General features: G+C 35.0%; 1 protein-coding gene across 1 annotated transcript in view; it reads left to right on the top strand.

Moving 5' to 3' along the window:
- RTTN (rotatin) overlaps positions 1-26261 on the top strand; it is a gene marked incomplete at its 5' end in the record, with an annotated part of 77141 nt that overhangs the window by 46199 nt on the left and 4681 nt on the right. The window contains 13 exon segments of the mRNA XM_009081016.1: positions 1841-2033; positions 4056-4138; positions 10343-10454; positions 11137-11335; positions 12393-12483; positions 13654-13807; positions 13961-14098; positions 14694-14905; positions 17202-17307; positions 19659-19753; positions 23049-23126; positions 24523-24649; positions 26157-26261. The exon segment at positions 26157-26261 is cut by the window's right edge and continues 19 nt beyond it. Of these exon segments, the coding sequence (XP_009079264.1) occupies positions 1841-2033; positions 4056-4138; positions 10343-10454; positions 11137-11335; positions 12393-12483; positions 13654-13807; positions 13961-14098; positions 14694-14905; positions 17202-17307; positions 19659-19753; positions 23049-23126; positions 24523-24649; positions 26157-26261 (1693 nt within the window).

The raw sequence follows: 26261 nt of genomic DNA, 5'->3' as shown, positions 1-26261 counted from the left end.
CCAGGATTAAATTTTATATTCCTGTAACTTCTTTTTCCCTTGCACCGAGTAAGATAGTTTGTCTGTTTCCTTTAATGCAAGCAAGTTCTAGGAAGGGCTGTTAGATGGATCTTGATGAGTAGTAGGGATGCTGTACCACAGCCAAAGTAGAACATTATAATTTTATCCCTTAGACAAATAGGACTGGAAAAGGCAAGACTTTAGAGGTTGTGGGCCAGGGTCTTCTTGAGAATGTCTTTAGTGTTGCTGTTGTCTAGTTGATCTGCTTTATAATATTTCATTTTGCTATGTTAAAAAATGTCCATGCCACTCTTTAGTCATGAGTAAAATCAACTTGTGTAAAGTATTCTAAGAATGCAGCATACTGTGTTGTATGAAGATCGCTGAAGTCAGAGCACTTTATGAATGTAGTTGCTGAGTACCTCTTTCAAGGCCCCCATTGTACAGTAAAGTATCTGGCATAGCTCTTTAAATTAGCGAAGACAGTGCTGGATAATAAAATTTGGACTAAATTTAGCAAGATTTATAAAGTTTGTAATTGTCATAGTTGATATGGTCTAAGTACATTGCTGACAGTGTATGAGTAGAGTTTTGTAATTCATCCTTAGTAGTTAATGTGAAATACTGCATTCTGCTTCAAACTGTCATATCTGATTCTCCATTAATTGGCATAAGATGCATATAATGAAAATAGGCTGTTTCTAACTTACAGAAACCCAAAGGAATAAGAACAGCCATCTAAAACTTTGGTTATAACTTATCCTGTATAACAATATAGTTTTACTGCTTCTACTTAATCTGTTTTGTTTTATTGGGAAGTAAGCTTGTATTCAGTGTAACTGGAGGGGTTGAGGGAAAGACTCTTGGGGATAAATAGTGGTTTTCAAATTACGTATTTTCAGTTGATCTAACTCTGGTCTCTCCTGACTGCCAAAGAAAGTTTCTAATTAGCACTGACAAATTTTCTTTCCATAATTTTAACTAGTTGGTTTTTGAAATATTGGAGTGTGCCTTCTCAAACTGCCTTACAGAATATAATTAGTTTGAATTTTTCTCAGTTTGAGTTCTTTTGCCTTCTTTGCCCTTCTAATTTTTATGGTCAGTCTAAACAAGGTACTTGTTTTCTTCTGTTACTATAGAAAACATGGAAGAAACATTATAACAAAGGCAGCCAAATCAAACTGCTTATTTGAAATAAGACTAGAAAGTCTTTCTTTTCAGGTATAAATCCACTGCCCTAGGAAGTTTTCCCTGAAGTCAGTATTTAAAAGGAAATTACTGAAAACCATACTTCAAAGAGAATTTCTTTCAGTTTATGTCTTGTTTTCTAAATAAATCTTTTCTCACATAAGATTGGCTTGGATAGGTGTAGTATAATGGCAGTGTACTTTAGAAGAGGATGACTTCTTCAGGATACTCTTATTTTACTGTAAGTGTGCTCTTTTTCTAAAGAAAACTTCTTCATTAGTTAATACCTGTAAGTAGAATTAAATGAGAAATTAAAAGTGTATAGTCTACTGAACATTTACTGGCTTAAATCCAGTCATGTATAGCTTTCCTTGGATTTCTACTTAGCTGTTAGCACACTTCTCAGGAGCTAAACAGCTAATTCTATTTTGCTAAATCATGACAGTTTTTGTAAAATGTTATGATTTAGCTCAGCCTTGCAATCTACATTTCATTTTTTAAATCGATTAGTTACAGCCTGTGGAGCTGCTATGCATACACACACATACACGGTATTAGCCTTACTTAGTTTGATTTAGGGGTTTTTTTGACAGTCTTTTTTATGTAAAACATTTCTTTAAAGAAACTGTGTTTGTGAATTTCATGTCTTCAGGGTCCTTGTGTACATGATGAAGAATCTGGCCTTTCTCAGACAGGAATACCTGCACTTAGGGCCCTTTTGTATCACTGCCAGTTCTATGAACACGTGAATCAGATGGTGAAACACTGTTACCTAGGATGTTACATGTTTGATTTGAATTCTTACAAGGAAGACAATGTCATGGTAGAAAAAGGTGGTGTAAGTGGTAAGTGACTTGTATTATCTTGTAGTTTAAACCAACCTGAATAACTTGTAGTTTTGAGTAACCTCCAATAATTCTTAATATAAATGTAACTGTAAAATACATAAACCATGCAGTTTAATATGGTGTGAAGTCACAATATTGCTCTGAAGATTTAAGTAGGTAAGTCACTAGTTTAACACATCTCAGACAAAGTTCTGAGCTGTTATTTACATCTTCAAAAAGTTGCAAATGGAAAAGATGTAATGGGTTCTGTAGTACGTTTTCTTGCAAAATATTAGGGGTAAAATACTTTTTACCATTGTGACTTTATGACATCCAGTACAATGAAAGTTTTGGAAAAAGAAATATGTGTACTGTTATTAAGACCCCTATTTCTTGAAGTGTTCAAGGTTACATGTGTACGAATGGACTCTAATACTAAGATTGGATTGATTCATATTTATTTTTAACCTGTATACTTTTGGAGTATCTCAGATCCAACTTTTTTATTGATTAATCATTTTCTGAACAGTATTTCTAAGTCCCGTTATGATGCATTGTGGGAACACACATTCTTGCCCAAATATGACCTTAAGCTTAGAAAGCTGGGGAATTCTTCAGAAATCAATTAGTAAACTTTCAAGGGGCTGAAAATTAATAAGTTAATTTCTTTTTTCTTTTTCTTTTGTGTGTGTGTCTCTAAGTTTCCATATTTCCATCTTTTAAGGCTGCAGATTTAAACAGTTCTTTTTAAGTCTGCTTTTATTAAACTTGAGTTGCAGAAGCATGAACAGAAGAGGAATTTTGTTTCCCCTGCTAAGTTATGACTTAATGACAGACTCAAGGAAAGGAAACATTCTTGGTTAACTCATTGGGTTATTAGAGAAATATCTCAGCAATATACAAAATTCCAACCATAAAGAATCCTTAATTTCTTCAGTGTCTGCTTTATTTACCTATAAGTGTAATTTTTTTTCAATTCAACACATTTCACTGCTCCCATGATCCTCCTATTCTTGCCTTTTGGTAGTTCTGTTAGCTGATGCAATATTGTATTTAAGAGCAACTCAAACTCTAGGATTGTAGACCTTTTCAGTGAGCAATTGAGATAGACTTTATCAGGTCATTGAAAAGCATAGCCAGAAAATTTCTTTTCCAGGAGTTTTGAAATAAGGGCGGTGGGGGGGTGGGGAAGGGGTAATAATCTATAATATTTCAGTAATAAGAACCAAACTTTTTCTTTCTTTAAGAAAAGGAGAAGAGGAGCTAAAAGAAATTTTATTGTGTTTTTCCCTAAGTACTTTTCTCACATTTTTCAGGAATATAAAAATCTCATCTACAAAGTTATATTCAAAATGAAATAAGCTAAGATCATTTTAGTAATTAAGGAAGATACATCTAGGATTTACACTTTTGTGGGTTTTGCACTCACAGTCTGTGTAGTCTAGTGCTTTATTCTGTGTTATTTTCTTTTCTAAATATATGAAAGCTTCAAAACCTATAATTGACAGATATGTGCTATAAAAGTTTTGGCACATTATACGCTGAAAGAGATTTACAGACTAATTCTGCCTTCATTATATTTATGAATATGGGTTTTCTTGAAACTACTTCTCTTAAAATGTGAATTTGAAGTGTTTTGAAGACGAGGACATCTGTTCATTATTTTTGTGCTTTGAGACCCCAGTATCTTCAATACTTTCCTACTAATGTATTTTAAGTAAAGCTAAATGTGAACTATTTCAAATTACTAAAGGCCATGCAACTGCAGTTTGAGCTAAGTGCAGCTTTTTCTAGACTATTTTATGTTGCACTGAAAGTATTTTATTTCTGTTTATTCGAGGTATTGGATGGATAAGAATTCATAGGTATAATGTGTGAAAGCTTATATTCTGGCATCATCAGAAACGTAGCTGTCGTTGGCTACTTTTTCAGTGAAAACCTCCTTTGAAAAGCTTGTTAGCCTCTCTGCTGGTCTTACAGTAATGGAAAAGAAAACCTTTTTATGTTCCATTGTGATTCTTACTCTTTTTTCTTCTACAGATTTTGATGATTCTTTTAATCTTTGGAGGGCTCCATCCAGTCAAAGCAAATCTTCACATTCTCAGTCAACCTCTGAAACTATGGTAATTTGCAGAGTAATCTATTTATTTTAAATATGAAGTTGTTTGTTAAATGCTTTAAAGATACTTAGCACTCTTACAAATGCTCCAACAAAACACAAAACCTGAGATCAATCAGAAATTAAGTGAAGCTAGATTGAAATTTACTCTAAAGTAGCTTTAATATGCTGAAAAAACCTTTTATAGTTATTAAACTGAGCCAAAAATTTAAAATAGCTTACCTTGACTAGCTAAATGTGTAAGGCAGTGCTGAATTCTGTAGCTTCTCACAGCAAGAAATATTCTATAGAGATTACTTTGTAATTGTCTTTATTGACAAAATGCAGTTATCACCATCTCTAATTGTCACTTCTGCTGCTTTTATCCAAACTATCCTTTCAGAGTGAACCTGTATTTACATGACACAGCTACAGAACTAGATTAATAAGTACATTGGGTATTCTTTGTCATAATAAACTCTAGATCCTGAAAATACTTTTGTAAAATATACAAGTGTTTGCAAGACCCACAATAGATGCGAAAAATATAAGAAAGCAGGTGGCTGCTTGAGAAAATCATTTCTGGCTAGGGTGACTACTGCAATGAAAGGCTGTAAACATATGCAGTCTTTCAATATTGCAAATGCAAAGGAGGAGAAGTTTAAATATATTCTTTCAGTTCAAGAGTAGATTTGCAATGTCAGTTCAGGCTATGGAGGAAGATTTTATAACATTCATTAGTTGCCTGATAAAAATCATCTATTTTTCAAAGAGTGCAGTACAGCTCCAAGAAACTGACCTGTTGCACTGAAATACTTCTTTATAGTACTATATTCAAAAATGTTTAATTTATTAATAGGCATCTAATCTATTATGGAATATCATCATACAGAAGTTTCTGTTAAACAGATGCGTGTGCTGCTATGACAAAGGCTGATAAATCACAAGATCCTCTATTATTTTATTGAGTAAAATTGCTATGCCCAGTTTTTCTATGGACCATGATAAAAATAAAAACAGAAAAGCCAGTATTGGAATTTTGTCTCAAAAGTACTTAAGATGTGTCATTTTCTTACTGTTTTGCTGCTCTATTATAAATGTATTACTGTCTGGTATTATTATTGTTACCTGGCATGTTTTTATTAATCAAGGAAAAAGTATACTGTAGATTATGCTAAAATTTCTCATTTTCAGAATTTTTATTAATGAATTTGATTTTCATTAATAGAAAACAAAAACAATCTCTCCAAGGCCCTTAGGGTTATTTTAAACACAAATGCTGAAATTTGAAGATTAAAACTAAAATAAGTGAAAGTGCATGTAAATCAGGAAGTAGATGCAATCGTGATTGCTGCTTAAAAAAACATTTATATAAGAATCACAGGTTTTTTAAAGCCAATTCTTTCCAGATTGCTTTTTGACTGAATAAATTGAGTGCCACTTGCAAGAATGAACGCTGAACATATTTCATCTTGTTTTGATCATGTCACTTGAAGGAAAAGTTAAATTTCAGCAATTCTTATCAGGGCTGAGTGTTTAATCTGCTTAAAATTGTTCTTGAATTTTAATTAAGAATTGGAGAGTTCATTACATTAAATTTCTTCAGCTTCAGTAGCTTAAAATAAAGAAAAATATGGCAAAAATACTTTGGAACCTACTAGATCAAATTAATGTATAATATTTGTATGTGTAAACTAGCGTCACAGTTTAACCTAAAGGCATAACTCTACATTTCTGTTCAACAGATGGACAACTAATTATTAAAAGTGGAAAGCACAGTGTAATACAAAGATATGCTCATTTATATCAGTGTTCCACATGTTGTAGACTTCATACTTGCTAAGATTATGCTCTTACAGTTAATATGAGAGTTTTATAAAAGTTTGTTTTATTTTCCTTCTTTGCCTTACACATATTAAGATACCACACACTGACTTTGATAGTAATTTCTAGAAGTTAATTTAATTTCCATTTGTCCTTCATGCTCCTTTTTAGCAGCTGTAAACTCTTCCTTATTTCTATTGTTAACTAAATTTCCTATCTTAAAAAAAATAGCAGTGCTGACATGCCAGATGGTAAGTTTTCAAGCTAGATGGCAAGGTGCAGAGGTCTGATGTTCCAATGCCAATATTAAGTAGGAGAAAAAAGATGGAGGGAGGAACTTAACTTTAACTGAGGCTAAATGCAAACTGTATTTCAGAGGGCAGTTAACTTCAGTGTCGATCTAGTAAAGTTTCTAAATACTTTTTAAAACTCAGACTTGTCCTGAAATCAGGTATTTGTAATTTATTCCTACATATCTTCAAGTTTTTGGCCCACGGTTTGACCCAAAGCTCTCAGTTTCGATATACAAGTAAAAGAAGCCCTTCTACAAAGTCATTGGCGAAAGTTTGTAGAAGTTTGTAGCTAAATTTTACATTTTGATGGTACCAGGAAGATGTTAATATTCCAAGCCCACGAGATGGCGAGCTTTCCCCATCACAGATGAAAAGGAGTGTGCAGGTCTTATTGAAGGGAAAAATGTTTTTGTGGTGCATGGTGCAGATTTGATGACAACAGCCACAAATAATTGATAGGCGATGATCAAACCAAGCAGAATCTATCAGAAACTCTTCTCTGATATTTTAGTAACATTTAAAAAAAATTCTTATAAATATGACCATATTCATTCCTTTCATGAATGTCAGTCTAGGAAGCTGAAACTGCTTCCTTTTTTTTTATATACCCATATCCTGAAGATCTTTGCAGAAGCAGAAATGGTGTCTTTTTACTGAATTATATGGATTTCTTTTCTGTGAGGAGAAAGTCTCTGCTGGATTTTTTAAAAATCTATTTGAAAACAGTTCTGACAAAAAGAAAAAGATACTATTACTTTTCTCTGTTTTCAGATTTTGTGAAATCAATACTTTAATTGAGCTCTCAAGGACTGATTTCCCGTAGGGTCATATGATCTTAAGTGAAAATCGTATCTAAATTACTTTCTAGCTTCATGTTTTTACCTCCATCCCTGAATTTTTCCCAAAATTTGCAGAAAGAAATGTTCAGAAAATTAAAAAGGAAGCACATTAATGACAGAAATATTTCTCTTTTTTTTCTTTAGCCTGTAAAATAGTCTGTCAGAAGTCTTGCAGGGACCATAAGTAAACTTTTGCCAGTTTTACAGAGTAAAGAACAGCCATGTGGGGATGAAATCAATGATTCAACATCATGTAAAAAGACAGCAGCAGAACTGGACTGTCTGTACTCTGTTAACTCATATGTAATACATTGTGTCTTTAGTATCCCAGTGGATTACAGATTTTTGTCAAATTTATCTTTATTTTTCTGTGAACTGGAATGTGGATACTGCAAAAAGTCCAGTTCTGAGAAGATTAAAAATCTTGGTCTTTTATAGAATTAATAGTTGATTCAGGTTATCATTACAGAGGACAAATCCTTACTCTTATTTTAAGCAACATGTTTGTTGTGTGTTTAGGACATATGAGAAGAGACCACCAGTCCACATGGAGATAGCAACTTGCTTCATACTGCATAAATATGTTAGGGCTGTTCTGTGCCTGGGACAGCTTTGGAAAATGAGCAGTTGTTTAAAAACTTGAGCTAAAAATGGTGTGAGTTAAAGATCTGCAGACATTTCCCAGATAGCTTTAAGTCATGGCTGTTCTTTCCTATGAAATCTTCCTGCTATTTTATAAAATGTGTGCTTTATTTTCTGGAACCATGGTTACCAGAGTGCTATACAGTTAAGTGATTTAAACCTTTGAAAAGAGAACTGAATAGAATTAATCACTGCAAGCCTATTAAAGCAATGCCAGAGGGATTTTTGTACTAGAGGTTAAGAAAAGACCTTTTATTCATATCTAGTAGATAAGTGGCAAAACCCTCACATTTTTTCCTGTGTTTCCACTCTGACAATTTTGGTATTCTTTTGAATTAGTTCTAATCTGAGTCGTCTTCTATCCCTACACATACACACAGAACCTTTTCCCCTATTAAAACCCCTTCCAAAGTATATCATTTCACTGTTCAGCAACACAATGCTTCAATGCTCCCAGAAACAATATGGTGGCAGTAGTAAATATCCTTTACTAGATACTATGTCTCAGACTCCTAGTTCATCCTTATCAAGCTGATTTATAAAAGTGGTAATATAGTTTTTTTCCTGGAAGGCAGAACATTGAGGAAACAATGTTACTGTGTTACTGTATGTTTTCTGTTAAGTTAGCAGAAATTTTATTGTTTTAACCTATTTCCCACTGTGAAGCAATTACCAATAAATGTTCCATCAGTGCAGGAAGCTGATATTTTTCTAACCAGATAAAGCTTTTACTGATTTTTTTAAATTTATTTTTTTTGTAACATAACTAAGAATTTGTTTTCATTTCCTTGCCCAGAGTGTTCAGACAGTTGTAGAAGATAGAATTGTTGTGCAGTGTAGCTGATACTGTTTACTAATATGCGAAAGCTTGTATAATTGATAATAATACCTTTAAGATGATTCTCAGTATAGTTATAATTCCTTTTAGGGCATTATTTGTTGCAGAACCACCATATGTACTGTTAGAAGTTACATTTTGGGTTTGTACTATTTAAGGAAAAGAGTTACAGATTTGGTCACCTATTAGAATGCTTTGAATTGATGTATAGTGCTTGATAAATACAGAATTTACCATCTGTCAAGATGGATTGATTTAATGTAAATAATGGATTTTAATAATTATTTACATTAGCAAGCATAAAACTTTAAGTAACTTACTTCAGTTGACAAATGTGGTTTTTATTTGCGTAATCTAAATATAGTTGGAATTTCAATTGCTCAGTATAGTTTGGTCCTATGTTTTGCTAGTAAGAAAATTCTTTAGCCAAGCATTGTCCTAGTGTTCACATGACCCAAGCTCTATGTGAATCCTGGGTTTTGGACATACCCCTCACATCTTACTGTAGCTTGTTTTCTGTGTTAAAATAACCTGGCTTTTTTTGAGGAGCAACTGAGCACGCTGGAGGAGAAAGATTCAGGACCAGTGAACAGTAGTGGAAGACCAGAGGAAAATGGGAGAGAGAAGGGAATTAGAGCATGGCGGCTGCAAGGACACAATAGCTAGGAAGGGAGTAATCTGTGATTTCCTTCCCTCCACCCTTTTTTGTCAGTTAAGTCACTTTTGACTTTTCATTAGGTAAAAAAATATTCCAACTGGTATTGTAATGAAACTTTAAAAAACTCCAAGCCTTTGAAATATTTCAGTCTTGCTTAGAAAACCCACTGTGAGGAAAAGCCCAGTAATATCCTTCTTCAAGCAGTAACTGTGTTGGGATTTAATTGGATTCCCCAATATTCGGTATTCTTCACACCATGTAGTGACACTCTTGAAGAAAATTATCTGATGTGAATTGAAAATAAAAACCCAAACTGAAAAAGTGACTTGACATGATAAATACTTGCCCTGTGCTCTGAAACAGGTCACAGGTCTTGTGGTGGCACAAAAGCACATCATTTAGTCTTCTGATCTCAAGCTTGTGGTTTTAAACACAGTAAGCAAGAGCATTAAGAACTTTAAGGACTTTTGAAAGTATACAAAATTCCTAATACAGATACTGTAAAATTGGTGGGAGGAGCATGGTAATATGACAGTAAAGTTATCTTCTGTCATGTAAATATCTCATATATTCACTATGAAATGAATACATATAAGGATGGTGGTATTAATGTCAAGAGAAATACCCAGAGTCAGAAAGACTCTGGGACATCAACTTTGACAAATGACAAATGCACTTGTGATATTTTTATCTTGAGCGTGTTCTGGTACAAATGGACAAGTGCTGATGTTCTCAGTAGAGCAAATAGTCCATGAAAAATTTGAGTTTAAATGCTTCAGTAATGTCTTTCTATCTTTATCCAAATGTAGGTTGAGTCAATTATATGGCTGAAAAAGAAGGATGAAGAGAAGGAATTTCCAGTAACATTAGCATTAATCAGTTTTTAACTGAAACGTTTCAGGCCGTTCATATTGCACATCTTTCACTAGTTTCAATTACTGGATGTTTATTATATATATGCACACACATAGTGGACAAAATTTAATCAAATTCGTTGTGAACAGTAATATTTACATAATTTTGGGGTTTGTGGGTTTGTTGGTTGTAATGGGTTGTCCCCCCTCCTGAGCAATGTATAAATAGAGGACTACTCTATAAAAGCCGTAATCAATTAGTTTGTTTTATGGCTTTCCAGATTCTCTCTGCATCACCATCACTGGGAAGTATTACTGAGCTTCAGGCAACAGTTCCAACAAGTTCAGCCTGTTTTGTTCCTGAAACTGTAGTTGATCGGCTTATGGCACAAGGTACGTCCAAGTTGAGTTGATAATGAATGCAGTGTATTAGCCTGTCTATGTTTTAGTACTTGCCCATCCTGTACATTTGTACATCTTGCATATTGCTGGAGCAATCATCTCTCATGCTTCGTTTAAAATGAAACATGGTAAAATACGTTTGACAGAAATGAGTAAAGATAGTTGGTACTGCTTGAAAGGCAACTCAAGATTTAGGTTCTATTCGTGGCATCTAGTCACCCTTTCAAAACAATCATAGTAAAGCTGTCATACATATAGATGCACGAGTGCATGTGTGCACACACATATGCAAACACAGAGGTATATATAATTCTCTGTATATGAAGAAAGAGGGAAATGAATATAATGTAAAAAAAGTCTAAAATTATGTCTGTAGAGAGAGCTGTGTACAAATATAAAATACTTTTCTGTTAAGGAAAGGAATGAGAATTTATGTCTTTGCAAATTTACTATTGTTCTTTAACAATTATTAGTGCCTGGTAAAGGGGACATATTATTTCAGAATTGCTTCCTTCCTGATTTCTTGGGTTTTCTTTTTTATTCATTGCAGAACATACAGTTTAAATATAGAGAGGACTTGGATATTTTAAGAAAAGTAAAAAGCAATCTGTTTTATGTAACTGCTGTAATTTCATCTTTTGTGGGTTTTCTTTTTTGGTTAAATGCACTCTAGGTCAAAGCGATACAAACACAACAGAATCTCCAAGTCGGCATGATCCTCCCATGCCTGCTGCTCTGTCTAAACAGCGTGCTGTTGTCACACCTGCCCTTTTGTCAGCTGTTTGCAGCCTTCTGCACAATCTGCTGGTTGTCACACCAAAAGATACTGGAATTGCTCTTCAACAAGCACATTTGCTAACAGCTCTCAGCAGGTATGAGATCAATAACTGTTGAACTACAAATAAGGTGTAGCAATAGAGGTGTAAAAATTTTCAAATGAGATCTACCCATATTTCTTACCAAAAAAGTGTTAAACATATTGATTACTTCTTGCTTCTGAACTGTTCACAAATACATGTTTTTAAAAAATATATAATCAGCAAATGAACCTAGATTATTTATATTTTTTTGCAGAACAGGTAGTCAGATTGGTGATCCCATTTGTGGTGTCTGTCTTCTACAGACTACTGTGTTCCTCTGGTAGTAGATTTTTGTCTGGGTAGCCATTTAATCATACTTTTGGAGGGGTAACTTAAATTTAAGTTTTGGGGTTTTTTTCAAAACAGTGCATGATATAATATACAGGTATTTGGAATTGCAGTTCATTTCAGTTCATTTTATGATTTTCTTCTAAGAATTGTATGCAATATTTTGAAGATGAGCCGAGGACTCTACACTAAAAGAGTAAACAACACTTGCCAGATTTGGGAAAGTATTGGATGATAGACCCTTTTGCTTCTTTTTGAAAGAAGGAACCACTTCAAAATAGTCTTCAGATTGTATTCCATCTTTCCACTTCCATTGTAACGAATTCTTTCATCTGTAGGAATTGTTTGGAACTCCTGAAGTGAAGCCTGAAAAATAAGTTTAGGTTTTCTTGTAAAGATTTTCAAGAGCTTTTGTAGTTGCTCTTCATAGTGCAATTAAAACAAAACAAAACAAAACCCTCCAACAACCCTGGTTTGAGTACAGTTTATATTATTACAGAACTGTTTGTTCTTTTAGAGGAAAGAAAATAAGCAATCAAATAGAAACAATTGATTTTTATCAGGGCAGTAACAGCTATTGGAATTTATATTAGTCTAACTATTTTGAAACAATTTACTGCTACTGTAGTTGCCATTGCACTAGGCTTTCTTAAAATAGTAGGGATTACCAGTAAGCACTTCTTGGTTTATTTTTCCTCTATTGTTGTCTTCTATGAAAGGTTAAGTTAGTAGAATGTATAATTATTTTACTCTATTTCTAACCAACTTTATTTTATTTTAGTCTCGTAAGTGCTAATCTGATTGAAAGATGTATCTTGGAACTGAAAGCTCCACTGGGTCATCCATGTCATATGGAACATGTAAAAGCTCAGGTTAGAGAAGCATTTGTTACTTCCTAATTTTTTAAAGTTATGAAATTAATAATGTTAGCATAATCTATATTCTTAACGTAGTCCAGACACACTGTTATAGGCTGCATTCACATGAATCTCTGCTTTTGACAAGGCTTAAGTGAAAATAAACCATTTTATTTAACACAGAAGAATTAATTTCTGTGTTAGAGCTATACTTACAACCATCAAACTGAAAATTAGTTGTGTTTTAAAAATAAAAGTGGAGTTTAGCAGTTAAAGAAATTAGATAATAGAATTTCTGTGTATGGTATTGAAGTACAAGCCAGGTACGGTTACTGTCACATTTCATGTTTATTTTCTGCAGAATCATTAAGGTTGGAAAACGCCTCTCAGATCGAGTCTAACTTATGACCTAACACCACTGTGTCAACCAGACAGTGGTACTAAGTGCCATGTCCAGTCTTTCCTTAAACACTTCCAGGGACACTGACTCCAGCACCTCCCTGGGCGATGTCTAAACCTGGCCGCTTTGCTTTATCCCTGATCCTGCAGACACTTACATAGTTCTCAAATAATTTTAATGTATGCAAACCATATAGGGTTTCTTCTGAAAGAACTACATTTTTGTCAAATTTGACTCTGTACATGCAACATATAGAACCTACTGTTTCATGGCACAGTGCCATTTTATAGCTTCTGCTGCTCTACATTTAGATTTGCTTTGAAGAAAATTGCTCCTGTAGTTTAAAGAAACATGTTTCTGCAGAAATCTTCTGAGAATAAAAATGTCAGGAATAATATTTTCCTAAAATTTCAAATTGAGCTTCTGCTTTCAGGAAATATGCATTTATTCCTCAATCTTAATGTCCATTTTTGTTTTTCTTTGTGAGCTTCCATTTAACATGCTGCTGTACATGTAGTGAGAGTCATGACTTTCTCACAAGGAAGTTTTTCTTTGTTACTGAAAAACTGATTGCACACATGTATTTCCAGACTAGGGATTCTGTTTCATCTTCTATAGTAAAAATTAAGAGAAAGTTTTTTAATTTATGTCCTATTATTTTTTGAAATTGTGTATATTGTTTCTAGATGTTATGAGTCATTTGATGTAATGTGGGTAAATGTAAAATAATGTGGAAGGTGTAAATACATGGCTTTATTTCATATTTTTTTATAAATATTTAACAGGTCATATTACTACTTCAATACTGGTCATCTATGTCCAGGCTTCTAAAATCATGTTTATTAGTGGACTCTCAGCTTGTAATCCAGGATGAACTGTTGAAACCTCTTTTGGGAAATGCCTTCAGGATTCTCACCATACGCCCCAAAGATGGGTTAGGTAATGAATTACTTTGTTTCCGGTATAACCAGCCAGAGGCAGGTCTTCATTTGCGTCCCACCTTCACATACATTGACAGATGTTGTCAGGCTTAGCTTTCCAGGTTTGTGCACATTTGTAAACGGTTTGGGTTTTTTTCTGTTATCTTTGCAGATACTGAGTTAACATCTGTACTTCATGAAACATGGGTTGACCTTTTCAGCCTTCTAGATACATTATTGTGGAAGAGTGGCCAGATATGTTTTCCATCTGTGACAGCAGCCCTTGCAAGCCATTGTGCAACAATAATTGGTAATGACTCTTCCTTGATGGATTTTAACCTAGCAACTAATACGTAAAGAAATAGAAAAGTGGCTCATGCCTGTTTAGGTTCTATTATATTGGTAATGACCAATGATATATTAAGAATGAAAACCATGTTTCGATGCTGAAGTATGAGTGTAGTCCAGACAAGCTTGTGATTTCAACCAGGTACATGTTAAGTGGTGTGACAAATCCACATCCAACTGCACGTAAAGCAGCTGATGGGTACAGTTGGGTTTATAATGTAAGTTGTTGAATAAACTGAGGAGAGCTGAGAAAATTGTCAAATGAATGAGTGATTTGAGTAAAAGGGAAATGACTTCTTTTGTTTTATAGTCAAATTAATGCAGAGCAATTAATCCATTCAAATACTGTAAAATTCAAACTTTTCTTTCTTAGGTTTTTTTAAAGACTTATCAGATGCATAGAATTTGTAGAATTCCTTGTGCAGGGCACAGGTATAGCTGCATCTTGGCTCACACACTTTCTGTGATAAGTCTTTCTGAGTTCCAAAGCACTTACGCTATATTCAGAGCGAAATATAAAATATAAAATTGGTTTTTTGGTTTGCTTAACTTTTCAGGTACCATTTGTGATTGTATTCATCTGTCTAGCACATATCCTGCTTTATACGTGGCTAGTTTGCAGTTCCTGTCTGTTCTTTTGAATGAAGAAGGAAAAAGACAGCTCCAAGATAAACCAAATGTGTGTCAGAATCCAACGATTAGCTTTCTTCTGGATCGTGTTGAAGAATGCCAGGCAGCAGTAACTCAATTTACTGCATTAATTATTCAGGTATTTAAAATCTGACAATGTGATTGGGGGATCTATTTTTGCATTTTGTGTTCTGTTTAGAAGACATATAATGAAAAAGAGAAATCAACTGTTTCCAGTTGTAAACCAAGATATCTTTAATTTGAGACATCTATTGCACTCATTTTTGATGTCAGGTACTAAGCTGAAACACTTGCAAAGTAAAAAGGAAGCCACAATCTATACATAAACTCTCAAATTTTGGCCATAACTTTTTTTTTCTAGATACAAAGTTTACAATATTTTAGAAAGGCTGTGATCTCCCCTTCAACTAACTTACAGTAGGTGCAGACTAACATGGCTAGATCTGCTGTGGATTTATGGAACATCTTAAATTTATTATACATCATGATTTCAAAAAAGAATTAAGTATCCATTTTCATTTTAATACTTTCATAGTAGTTTTAAGCTACAGGATGTGTTGGCAGAAGGCGTTACAAATTTACATACTGTTATTTTTTCCATTCAACTAGTAGTTAATCATCAATTAATTCTTAATTACTTAAGTGTTCCCTATGATTGACATAAATTTTCTTTTATTATAAACTTCAATTCTTGATTGCAGAGTAAGGAAAAATGCATAGAGGAGCATGCTTCAAGAAAGAATGGAATTTTGCTTGTTTTCAAGATACAATTTAGAAAATAGTAAGATGAAATTCAAACTTTTTTAAAAGACAGAGATAGAACAACTCACCTTAGTTATTGAATCAGTTCTAATCAGCCACGTAATACTTAAAGGAAACTATCCAAGAGATTGACAGAGAAATATGCGCTTTATTACTGAACTGTTCATAAATACTATGAAAAAGTAAAAACAGCTAGCCACTTAATAGGGCAAAAGCCTTTGAATGAATAAAGCACAAAACCTATATTTTAAGTTATGCATCAATCTATTAGGATTGATGGAGCTCAACAATTCTTTTTTTCTTGCCTTGTGTGAATTAGCATCAAGCTGATACATTGAACTTTCTATATTTTCAATTACTCAAACATCTAAATTTTTACATTTGTAAAGAAACCACCACCTATCAGCACAGAAAGCCAGTTAAATGACATGGAGTGTTCTTGCGTTGCTGTTAGATTTGAGATGCCACACAGGAGCTAATAAACACAGTTGTCTAAACATGAATTTCTTTGTGTTAGCTATCAATGCAGAACCCAGTCCATGCTTTGGTGCTTCAATTTGGTGTCAATTGTCCTTATCAATGAGGTGTTGGGTTTTTTCATGTTAGAAACTTACTAGTCTTTATTGCTTGACCTTTTCAGTCCCGGTTATAGTGAACACTTCAGTGAATGATAACCCTGGAGCATACATCGATATTTTATTGCATATTAAATTTTGAAAAATTTGTTAGGCCATTACTAGCTAGAGGACTAAAGCCAATAAAAGATGTCATACTTGATGTATGTAGAGGTAAAATCTATGAGGACCTATAGATAGGTACTCATAAGATTTCTGTCTGAAGTATTAAGTTTTTCTCAAGATGATATATTTTTGGCTAATTTTAAAATATGGTTTTCTTTTTACTGTGATCCAGCAACTGTTCTTATTTTCCTATATTCTTCTGATTACAATGCCTAATGTTTTCCATTATATTGGATGTCAGTATTGGCATGATATTTTAGGAAAAATTGCTGGATGGGCAAAATTCTGTGGTGGATAATATATAAAGCACAGACAGCTCCTCATATTTCAGCTATCTTGTTATATGACTCCAAATAAATATTCCTCTGAAAACACAGAGTGTATACTTAAATTATTAGAAATGTGGTGATGCTCACAAAGGCCTCACAAAGAATAGACATACTTCCATTTTTCAGTGGTTAGGAGAGTATCTAAGATAATGATCAGTGATATTTTTGTTCTGTGGTTAGAATTTCACTGTATTTAATGTCTCTTCATCACTGTGTTGAAGGAAACTGAGAATGCACTACAAGGAATGCCAGTGAGTTGTCTGCAATAGCAAGCCTGAATATTAGGAAAAGTCTGGAATGCCAAGGATGGGAATGTAGACTTTAGAAAGGTAGCATGTTAAGAAAAGGGTAAGAGGAGTGGGCTTAGGAGCAAAATGTTTAAAAATATTTTAATTGCAAACAATAATGAAACACTGTAATACAGAACATCTGTAAACGTGAACATAGGGAGTAGTTTGTATAGAAATAAAGTGATGAATAATCCAAATGAAAATACAGACTATGACAACCTATTTATAGATATGAATACTACTTGTGATATGGTCACTTTTTCATTTCAGTAATGAAATTGCATTTTTTGTAGGTCTTTGAAAGAAAATCCTCAAAGGATGTGCTGAAAGAAGTTGCTACAAATGCACTGCTGTCTGTGTTAGCTGTCAGTAAAAACGCCCAGAAATGTGCTTTGGAAGGTGAGCATTTCAAAATGTATGTATGTATTTCAAATGCTTGCAGGTATTATACATGTTATCTTTAAGTTGTTTTTTATTGTCAAAGCAAAAGACCTAGGTTTCAGTGGCAGGGTTTTTTTTTTCAGATTTTTACTAAGAAATCTTATTAATAATTAATGTTTTCAGCTGCAGATAAAATATTGTGTTGTAGCCAGTCTGAAAACTTGGGGTGAAATCACAGCTCTGTGTTAAGGTGAGAAGAGACCCATGAGCTTCTACTGCTAGTGGCATATTTATCCACTTGAAACTGGAGATTTTGCACTGGCAGTATCTTCCATTTCCTGTTTTACACTGTGCAGATACCTTTGTAGGTGAAAGTATGGCCTGTGTTCTCAGTTCTGGCTTTACCTAGACAAGAAGAGCCTTCTTTTTCTCAGCTTTGTTCTTTCCTGCCTCTTTGGTTCTTTAGTCCCATTTGCAGTTTAAATAGGACCTTCTTCCCTTGCAAGACAGTATCTTTCATGCCAAAGGGTTTTACTTTATAGTAGTAAGCCAACTTCTAATCAAAGGCTTTTTGTGCCCTTTAGAACACGGGAGAGAGTGGTTAATTTGCATTTCTCATGTATCATGCATTTAATACCTTCTGATCAGCCCAAGTGTACTTTGTCTTGGGTGCTTTCTTGTTACTTACATCTCCCAGTTGTCTTTGTCTGCTTTTTAAACTTGCACTACACTGAAATAGATAGCACAGACGTCTGCTCAATGTCTGATCCCAAGAGCGGCAGAAATAGAAGAAAATCATAGAATGGTTTGCATTGGCCATCTAGTCCAACCCCTCTGCAATAATCAGGAATATCTTCAACTGTATCAGGTTGCTCAGAGCCCTATCCAACCTGACCTTAAATGTTTCTAGGGATGGGGCATCCACTGCTTCTAGGCAACCTGTTCCAGTGTTTCACCACCCTCATTGTAAATATTCTTTTCCTTAAATCCAGGCTGAATCTGCCCTCTCTTACTTTAAAACCATTACCCATTGTCCTATTGCAACAGGCCCTGCTAAAAAGTTTGTCTTTATCTTTCTTGTAAGCCCCTTTTAAGTATTGAAAGGTTGCAATCTGGTCTCTCTGGAGCCTTCTCCAGGCTGAATAGTCCCAACTCTCTCAGCCTGTCCTCATAGATGTATTACATCCCTCTGATCATTATTGCTCCAGCAGGTCTTTTCTGTGCTGAGGACCTCAGAGCTGGATGCAGTACTCCAGATAGGGAATCACCTTCCTCAGCCTGCTGGCCATGCTGCTTTAGATGCAGCCCATGTTGTGGTGGGCCATCTGGACTGAGTACACGTTGCCAGGTCATGTCCAAGCTTTCATCCACCAGCACACTCAAGTCCTTCTCAGCATGGCTTCTCTCAATCCCAGCCTGTATTGATACTGGGGATTGCTCCAACCCAAGGGCAGCACCTTACACATGACCTTGTTGAACATCATGAGGTTCATTTGGATCCACTTCTTGCATTTGTCCAGGTCCCTCTGGATGGCAATCCCATCCCTGAGGTGTGTCAGTCTCACTGCTCAGCAAACTTGCTGAAGGCGCAGTCAATTCCACTATGTTGTTGATGAATACATTAAACAGTACTGGTCCCAGTATGACCCCTGAGGGACAGCACTTCTCACCAATCTCCATGTGGACATTTAGCCATTGGCTACTACCCTCTGGATGTGACCATCTAACCAATTCCTCATCCACTGAACAGTCCACCTGTCTGTTATGTAACTGTGATTTGGAAGGATGTTGTAGAGGACTGTGTCCAAAAGCCTGACAGAAGTCCAGATAGACAACATATGTAGTTTTTCCCTTGTCCACTCATGTAGTCACTGCATGATCTCATAATGAATTAAAGAATCCAGATCCCAAGAAAATAGTTTCAACATTTTGCACTTTGAGTCACCTGTAGAATTGCTTTCCTTTGGTCTCACCTCAAATGCAGCAAATCTACTGTTGTTAGGGAAGGGTTGGGTAATACAAATGGATGCCCTAACCTCTTGAAGCTTTACTTTTGTAGGTAGGATCATTGAAGATACCCTGAAGGGTTATGAGCTACTATCCTCTTCCTGCCAAATCATCTTCCCATCTTAATCTTACCAGTCCCTCCACTGGGCATTCCTCTCATGGGACTCTGTTGCAAGGGGACTCAAATATATTCTTGCTTCTCGAGATTATTCAACTGGATGCACTTCATCTCAGAAACTGTTAGTTCCTTCCTGATATGAAGAAGATAACAATGAGATCATTGCAAGAAAGGTGCTTTGTGTTAAATAAAATATTTTTTATTGTGAATGTAATTATAAATATTGCTGGTTTTTGTCTTCCAGTTGACCTGATAGACAACTGTATAGAAAACATGAAGCACATTCACACACAGCTGAATTTGGGTTCCCTAAAGCCTGGGAAAGCACAGAGGAAAAAGGTAGCTATAAAACCCAAAAACGGATATGACAAGGCACTTCCCAGCTGTCTTTTGTTTGTTATTGTTGGTTTTTTCTTGAGGTAGGTACTGTTTGTATGTGTCACGGATGAGACAGAATAAATGGCAACTTGTAATGGATCTGAATACTGGGGTTTCTCTAAGATTCAGTTATTTCAGAACTTTTACCAACTTGATTATCTCACACACTGTATCACCCAGAGGTGCACTAGGTCTCAAGTTTCTTTTCCAACATGGAGATTACTGCTGCTTCTGGAATGTCAGGCAGAAAATCACATCAGTTTGTACTTTGCAGCTGCTCAGTCTTGGCTGTTTACTGGACAAAGCCCCTGGACATGTGCTGGTGTTTGTCTCCATGCATCTTTCTGGTCTCCAGGATCTTCTTCCACTTGCAGATTTGTTCCTTTAGCCAGGATCTTTATATTCTTTTGGGGATCGTTTCTTTCAGTGTGTGTTTCTTTTCAGGAATCCTTCTTTTTGCCACCAACTTTTCTTTCCAGAACTCCAATCTCGTGTTTACCTAATCTTAATAATCTGTGTGTGAAGTAGAACACATGATCAGCCTCTGAACTACTGGTTCCGTCTCATGTCTTTTCATTAATTGGAGGATTCAGGACTTCCCATTTTCAGTCCAAGTTTTCAGAATTATGAGCCAGCCCATTCTGACTGAAGCGAGCAACTATCAGGCTTCTGATTGAGAGTTCAGAATTCAGTTTCAAATGTTCACACGTATACACATTCATACTTTTGTAATTGCTCGGTGCTTGTAATTTATTATATTTAGCATTGCAGCAATATCAGAGTATTGTGTTGTTTTCGAATGTAGTTGGACTTTCAGTCTTACCTTCAGGGTCCTATCCAGTCCAGCAAATTTTACCCATCTGGTTTCCACAATGATAATTTTTGGTTTTCTCAAGTTTTCTTTCTCAATGGCTTTCACACAATGCTGTCCACTTTGGTTTTGTCTGTTCCTGTATCAGTCAATCTAGGGTTTTTTTATTCTCCACTTTCTTATATGATCTGGCTTCTAACTCTTAACTTTTAATTATTTTTTTTTTCTCCTGCAAACTTGGTCTGGACATCTCAGTTTCCTCTCATCAGATGCAATTGTCCCTGGATTTAACGTCTTTTCTGTTAGGTTTTTTTCTCCATCATACTTGCAGTCCTTCCACTGCCTGCACTCCCAGATTCTTTTCTCTATTTACAATTTATTTGTCTAGTCTTTTTTTGACCTCCCTTCCAGTTCTTCCAGAATCACAACACCCAACTGTTCTTTGTCACATCTACTTGTAAATTATGTCTTGCCATCATACAACAGTTTTGTAAGATTTTTGTTGCAGTCTGCTTGTTTTCTGCCACTTTCATCTAAGGGAATTATTGAAATACAGACAGTAACCTCTGCTGTCAAGTTTGATATTTTGTCCACTCCCATATGAAGCAGAAAATGCTGAAAACATTTTCCTTCAGGGTATTTCTGCATTGTTTGAGCTCAATAGTACTTTTCTCTGGGGCGTTGGCATAGACATTACCCTTGATTTGTGAGAGTGTGGAACTGTATTTTATAACAATGAGCTTTTAAAAAGTTTTGACCCTGACATTTGAAGACTATAATATTTTTTCTCAAGATCTCCTAAACACATTTATTATACAGGGGTTGGAGGCTGAAAGATGTCCTGTCCTGGATATGTCCTGTAAGGCTGAAGTCAGCTGGTTCTTTGTATTTTTGGGGTTGAGAAGAGGGAAGCTAGGGATATTTGGTCCTTTGCTAAATGTAAAAGGAATTTAGGACTTGAAAAAACCAGAGGAGCCTCTGAGAAAGACTGTTTGTGTTTAATTAAAAATTCTTTGAAAGGTTTGCGAAAGACTTTGTGGCAGATTTCCTTGCTGAGCTGGGACTGTAGGTTGCTACGTTGTACGTAAGCATGCCATGCATCACATGTGAGAGAAACTGAGACATTGCTGTCATAGTAGATTTAGCTGGTCATTCACAAAACTGCCCCTCAGCTCACTTCAAGCGCAACTCTCAAAGTTATGGGAGTTCTTTTCTTTTCTCTTCTTCCTTTTCTTTTAACTGCTGGGAAAAATGTGTTCATTCTCAAAGTAACTAATGTGTTTTACCTGATACCCCTGTCTCTTAGAATAATTAGTGTGATGCTGACCAAGAGCGTGAAAAGTATTTTCCAATAACCAAGCTTTCAAAAAAACCCAACTCAAAATATGATCTTATTAAAAATCAAGATAGCCTAAAGTAAATAACTACAAACAGTGCCATCAGCACAATCCCTAACTTTTTCCATCTTTCACAATAATTAGTGTGATGTGTATTTGTAATGATGACTTGTTTCTTTACATGCTACACCTGACTTTCATTAACGTTTTGAGATAGACTGTTATTTCCTCTCTCAATGTCATCAACTGTACATGTTATGATTTATAAACACGCATTTTTGCTTTACCTTGTCTGAGATGAAGCATGTATCCTATTTTATATTTTTGTTCCTTTATGGTTGATAAGACAGAAATAGTCTCCTGTGGTAAACAAGCTTATTGGAATTTGATCATCTTTCAGAAATGGTTTAGTGTGTCAACCTTACAGAAGTTAGGTCACCTATCATTAGCCTTTAGCGTCATGGCTCTATCATGAAGATAGATTTTTTTTTGTTTACTTGTATACTTGGATCTCAGTATTGTACCTCATTGTCCAAAGGTCTGTATTTATCTTTATAATATTCTTACCAGGTTGGAAGCTACTTCCATTATTAAGGATAGGGAACTAATACCCTGGGAATATAAGGATGGATTGGTCTGGCCAAATGTAGAGATCTGCAAGACAAAGCTAGTTTATTCTTGTTTATATCCAAGGAAGAAAAATAGGTGCTCCTAGGGAGTGATTCATTTGACTTGTTTTAGATGTCTGATTTAAGATGGAACAAATACTCAGAAAATGTTCCCACCCATTTCTTTTTAGCTGTAAAAGAAATGGAGCTCTACATTACAGATCTCTCTGCATTTGGTCAAATCGGTGTCCCTAAAAATAGTACCTGTGGGTTATAAAGAGAAATGGGGATGACTCCAAGTAACTCGTTATAAATGTCTTTAGTAAACATGCTTGAAGCTAGCTGAGGTCCTATCTGAAATCAGAAGAAAACTGCTGAAAAGATGTTACTCAAATGTTGATACCTCAGATTTACAACTCTCCTTTGAAATCTACTTCCTTCGTGTACAAAATTCATTCTGGTCTTATGTTGATGATCTTCAAATGTTTTTCTCTGGATAGGAGGATAACCTTATCAAGGAGTTAAGGTGTTCTATGCAGCTTCTCCGAAACTGCCTCTTTCAAAATGAAGAATGCAAAGTAAGTATTCTTATACTGAGATAATGTAAGCACATGTATTCTTATACTGAGATAATGTAAGCACATTCAGTTAGTGAATGAAAATAGGGGGGGTTTCTACTTTGAAGGTATTTTCAAGCTGGCTATAGCTAAGTTTGATATTAATGGCAAGAAACGTTTCAAATTTCATTATGCTTCCCAGTTCCTAAGGGTATTTCACACATGTGTTAGGAACACAGTGTTCTTATTGAAACATCATCTCCCAATGGTTTCAGATGGCTATTACCCTTTATATCAACTTCTGCTTTACTAAAGTCAATAATTGTAATTTTCAAAGCATATAATATGAAAAATGGATGTGGAGAAAACTGGGGCCACCAGAAAGGCACAGAGAAATACACTTCAGATGTTGCAAGGTGGTTTCCTCTCCTTGTTCCTCTCTCATTATTTCCTTTCCCTTTCTACAAAAAAAACCCCAAAACAACCTAACAAAACCCCTAAATAATAAGTTGTCATTTACGTCTCTTTATCTGAGTTAAATTGCACTAATCCTCCAAAACACAATTTTGTTTTCATCTCTGTTTTTTAAATAATATATTTTGCTTAGAATCTTGAATTTCTTCTTTCCATTTCACATTCTTTGTCTTTTTCTCTGTGCTTTTCAATTTCTTTTGAACTTTAGTTCTTCTGCCTGTTTTTTTCCCATGGGAAAAGGCTACATTACTTTTTTTCATTTTATCTTGTATTTTTTCTGATCACTGCTTTTCTTCTTATGGCTAATACCTTTCACACATTTATTTCCATTTTCTCTTTCACAGTTTAATTTGTCTTGGCATTGTGTTACTAGTTCTATTTGTAGAACTTGAGATACATTCTAGATTTCCAGACTTTCCAGAAGTACCCCCAGCATTGTTTTTTTTATACAGAATCCTTGGGCCTCGATAAGCCATCTCTTATCCCTAAGGTCTCCATAACTTGGTTGTGCCATAATCTCAGCAAAGATTATTGTGGAATGTCATTCTTGTTTTGATCAGGATCTGCAGAGACAATTGCTTGGAGGAGAGAAGGAGATTGCTGTTGAAAACTGAAGATTTCTGTCATTTGCTCTGTACACAACTGCACTTTTGTATTTCCATGCTTTTTGAGTTCAAATAATTACTTTAGTTGGAGTAAAATATTTGAACAACTACAGTTGGAATGTATTTTTGTTTGCGTGTCTTTCAATAATTAAAACATGCTGGGTTTTGACTGGCATCGAGTTAATTTCATTGCTGTTGAAATGAGTGTCAGTTCTCTGTACAGTCTTTTAAACCATAAGATGAAAAAAATAAGATAAAAATATGTTTTTCTCACTCTATGCTTCATTTTCAAAGTATTAAGTGTATAGTAGTTTAAATTCTTCCTCATGTTCTTGTAGATGGCAGCGCTCAAAGCTCATCTTGTTCCAATTCTGCATTCACTATGGCCATGGTTTTTAACAGATGACTTCTCAATGCAAATCGTTCTGCATTTGCTTTGTGTCTACACTGCAAACTATCCTGCAGGTATGAGAGTCTCTCTATGATGTAATGCATCAAAATATTTTACCAGAATAATTAAGACAAAAAAGCATTATTAAAGGGAAAATAATGTTTATTATTACCACATGACAAAAGTATAAAAGCACTGGTCCATGAGAGTCTATCAAGAGTTTTGACTTTAATACATTCAAGACTTTTGTTCAGATCCTCTTTCAGACTGTCGGATTTAGCAAGAATACAATTGTATTAGAGGTTTAAATAGCACTTAATTCAAACCATTATGTTTGAAGGCTACACTGAACGTCCTGCAAAGCAGAATAGTATATTTTAGAAATACTGCTCTAGGAATTCTTTGATAGAGAACAGTATATCTGTACTTTTTAGGGTTTGTACTTCAGTCTTTATTGAGAACACTTCAGTTTTGAAGTAGTCAATAGTCAAATTTAATTCATATTAAGGTTCTTCCATTTATTTTTGCCTTTGACTCGGTAGCTTGTGTTTGTATGTTTTTCATAAGGATTCTCCATTCGAGCAAACCTTTTATTTCTGCTGATAATTATCCCCACTACTAGAAGCCTGATCTTTTTTCTACTATGGATTTGTCTCATTCCGTATGTATGTTAGTCGACCACAGGGTATAAAATTAAAATGTAGTATCCTGCCATGTGCAAGAAATCAAACTGAAGTTCTGATGGTCTTTATTGTTTCTTAATGCTCTAGAGTGACTCTAGGCTGCATTTTTTTTCTTGCTGATAACAACAAATATTCTCTGATTAATCATGTTTTTTCTTTCTGTTCAGAATGGCTGGTTTATGAGGTGTCCCAGATTGAACCACACCTCAGGGTAGTCAAAGAAATGCATGTAGATAATTTTAACAGTTAAACAGTGTCGGTTTTGTTTACTTTTGCCATGTAAGAAGTTAGCCATTGTTGCAGGTGGCAAATACCACTAAATTAAAAGGTTTATATCTATGTTTGTGCACAAGCATTAGAGCAGTAACTTGGTTGTTCCCTGCCACTGTATTAAGTTGAGCTTGTACCTCTGTAGTGTAGGATTGTGCATGCTGCTGTTGTGCAAGGTAATGATAGGTGCAGACAGCGCTTTTATTTCTTAGGAAAATATTCTAAGAAACTTACCTTTCAAGTTTTATAGAGACTTCTTTTTTTTAACCAGTTTCAGGGGGTCCCTTCAGAGTCTGGTGCCAAGTAATTGTATAGTGCCTTACATACAATGTTCAGGTTTTTAAGGCGACTTTCTGAGGTGGAGCAATGCCTTCTGCTTAACAGTAGAATCACCTCCTAGATTCTAGAACCATAGAACACTAGATGCCTATTCCAGTAAACTGCCACATTCAGGCACATTTCTATTCAAAGCCTGTCCCATTGACTTCATTGTGGCTCAGAGAAAAATACCTAACAACTCCTTTCAAAAGTTCCATCTCAGTATTTGAGCTGCTAGGCTGCTCTTTCTATAGATGTTTTTAAATGTATATCTGCTTTTCTAATATGATAAACATTTCATTTCTTTAAGGATGTGCTTCACTGTGCTGGGCCAGCGGTGGACAATCATCACTTCCATCTGCACGAAGTGCAGCTGGCAGTTCATTAATGCATAGCATCTTGAAATTGGCTTCCC

This window comes from Acanthisitta chloris, unplaced genomic scaffold (assembly GCF_000695815.1).
Source record: "Acanthisitta chloris isolate BGI_N310 unplaced genomic scaffold, ASM69581v1 scaffold2468, whole genome shotgun sequence".
Lineage (NCBI taxonomy): Eukaryota > Metazoa > Chordata > Aves > Passeriformes > Acanthisittidae > Acanthisitta > Acanthisitta chloris.
Note: the sequence above shows the minus strand (reverse complement) of the source record. Positions and strands in the feature narration are given on the sequence as shown.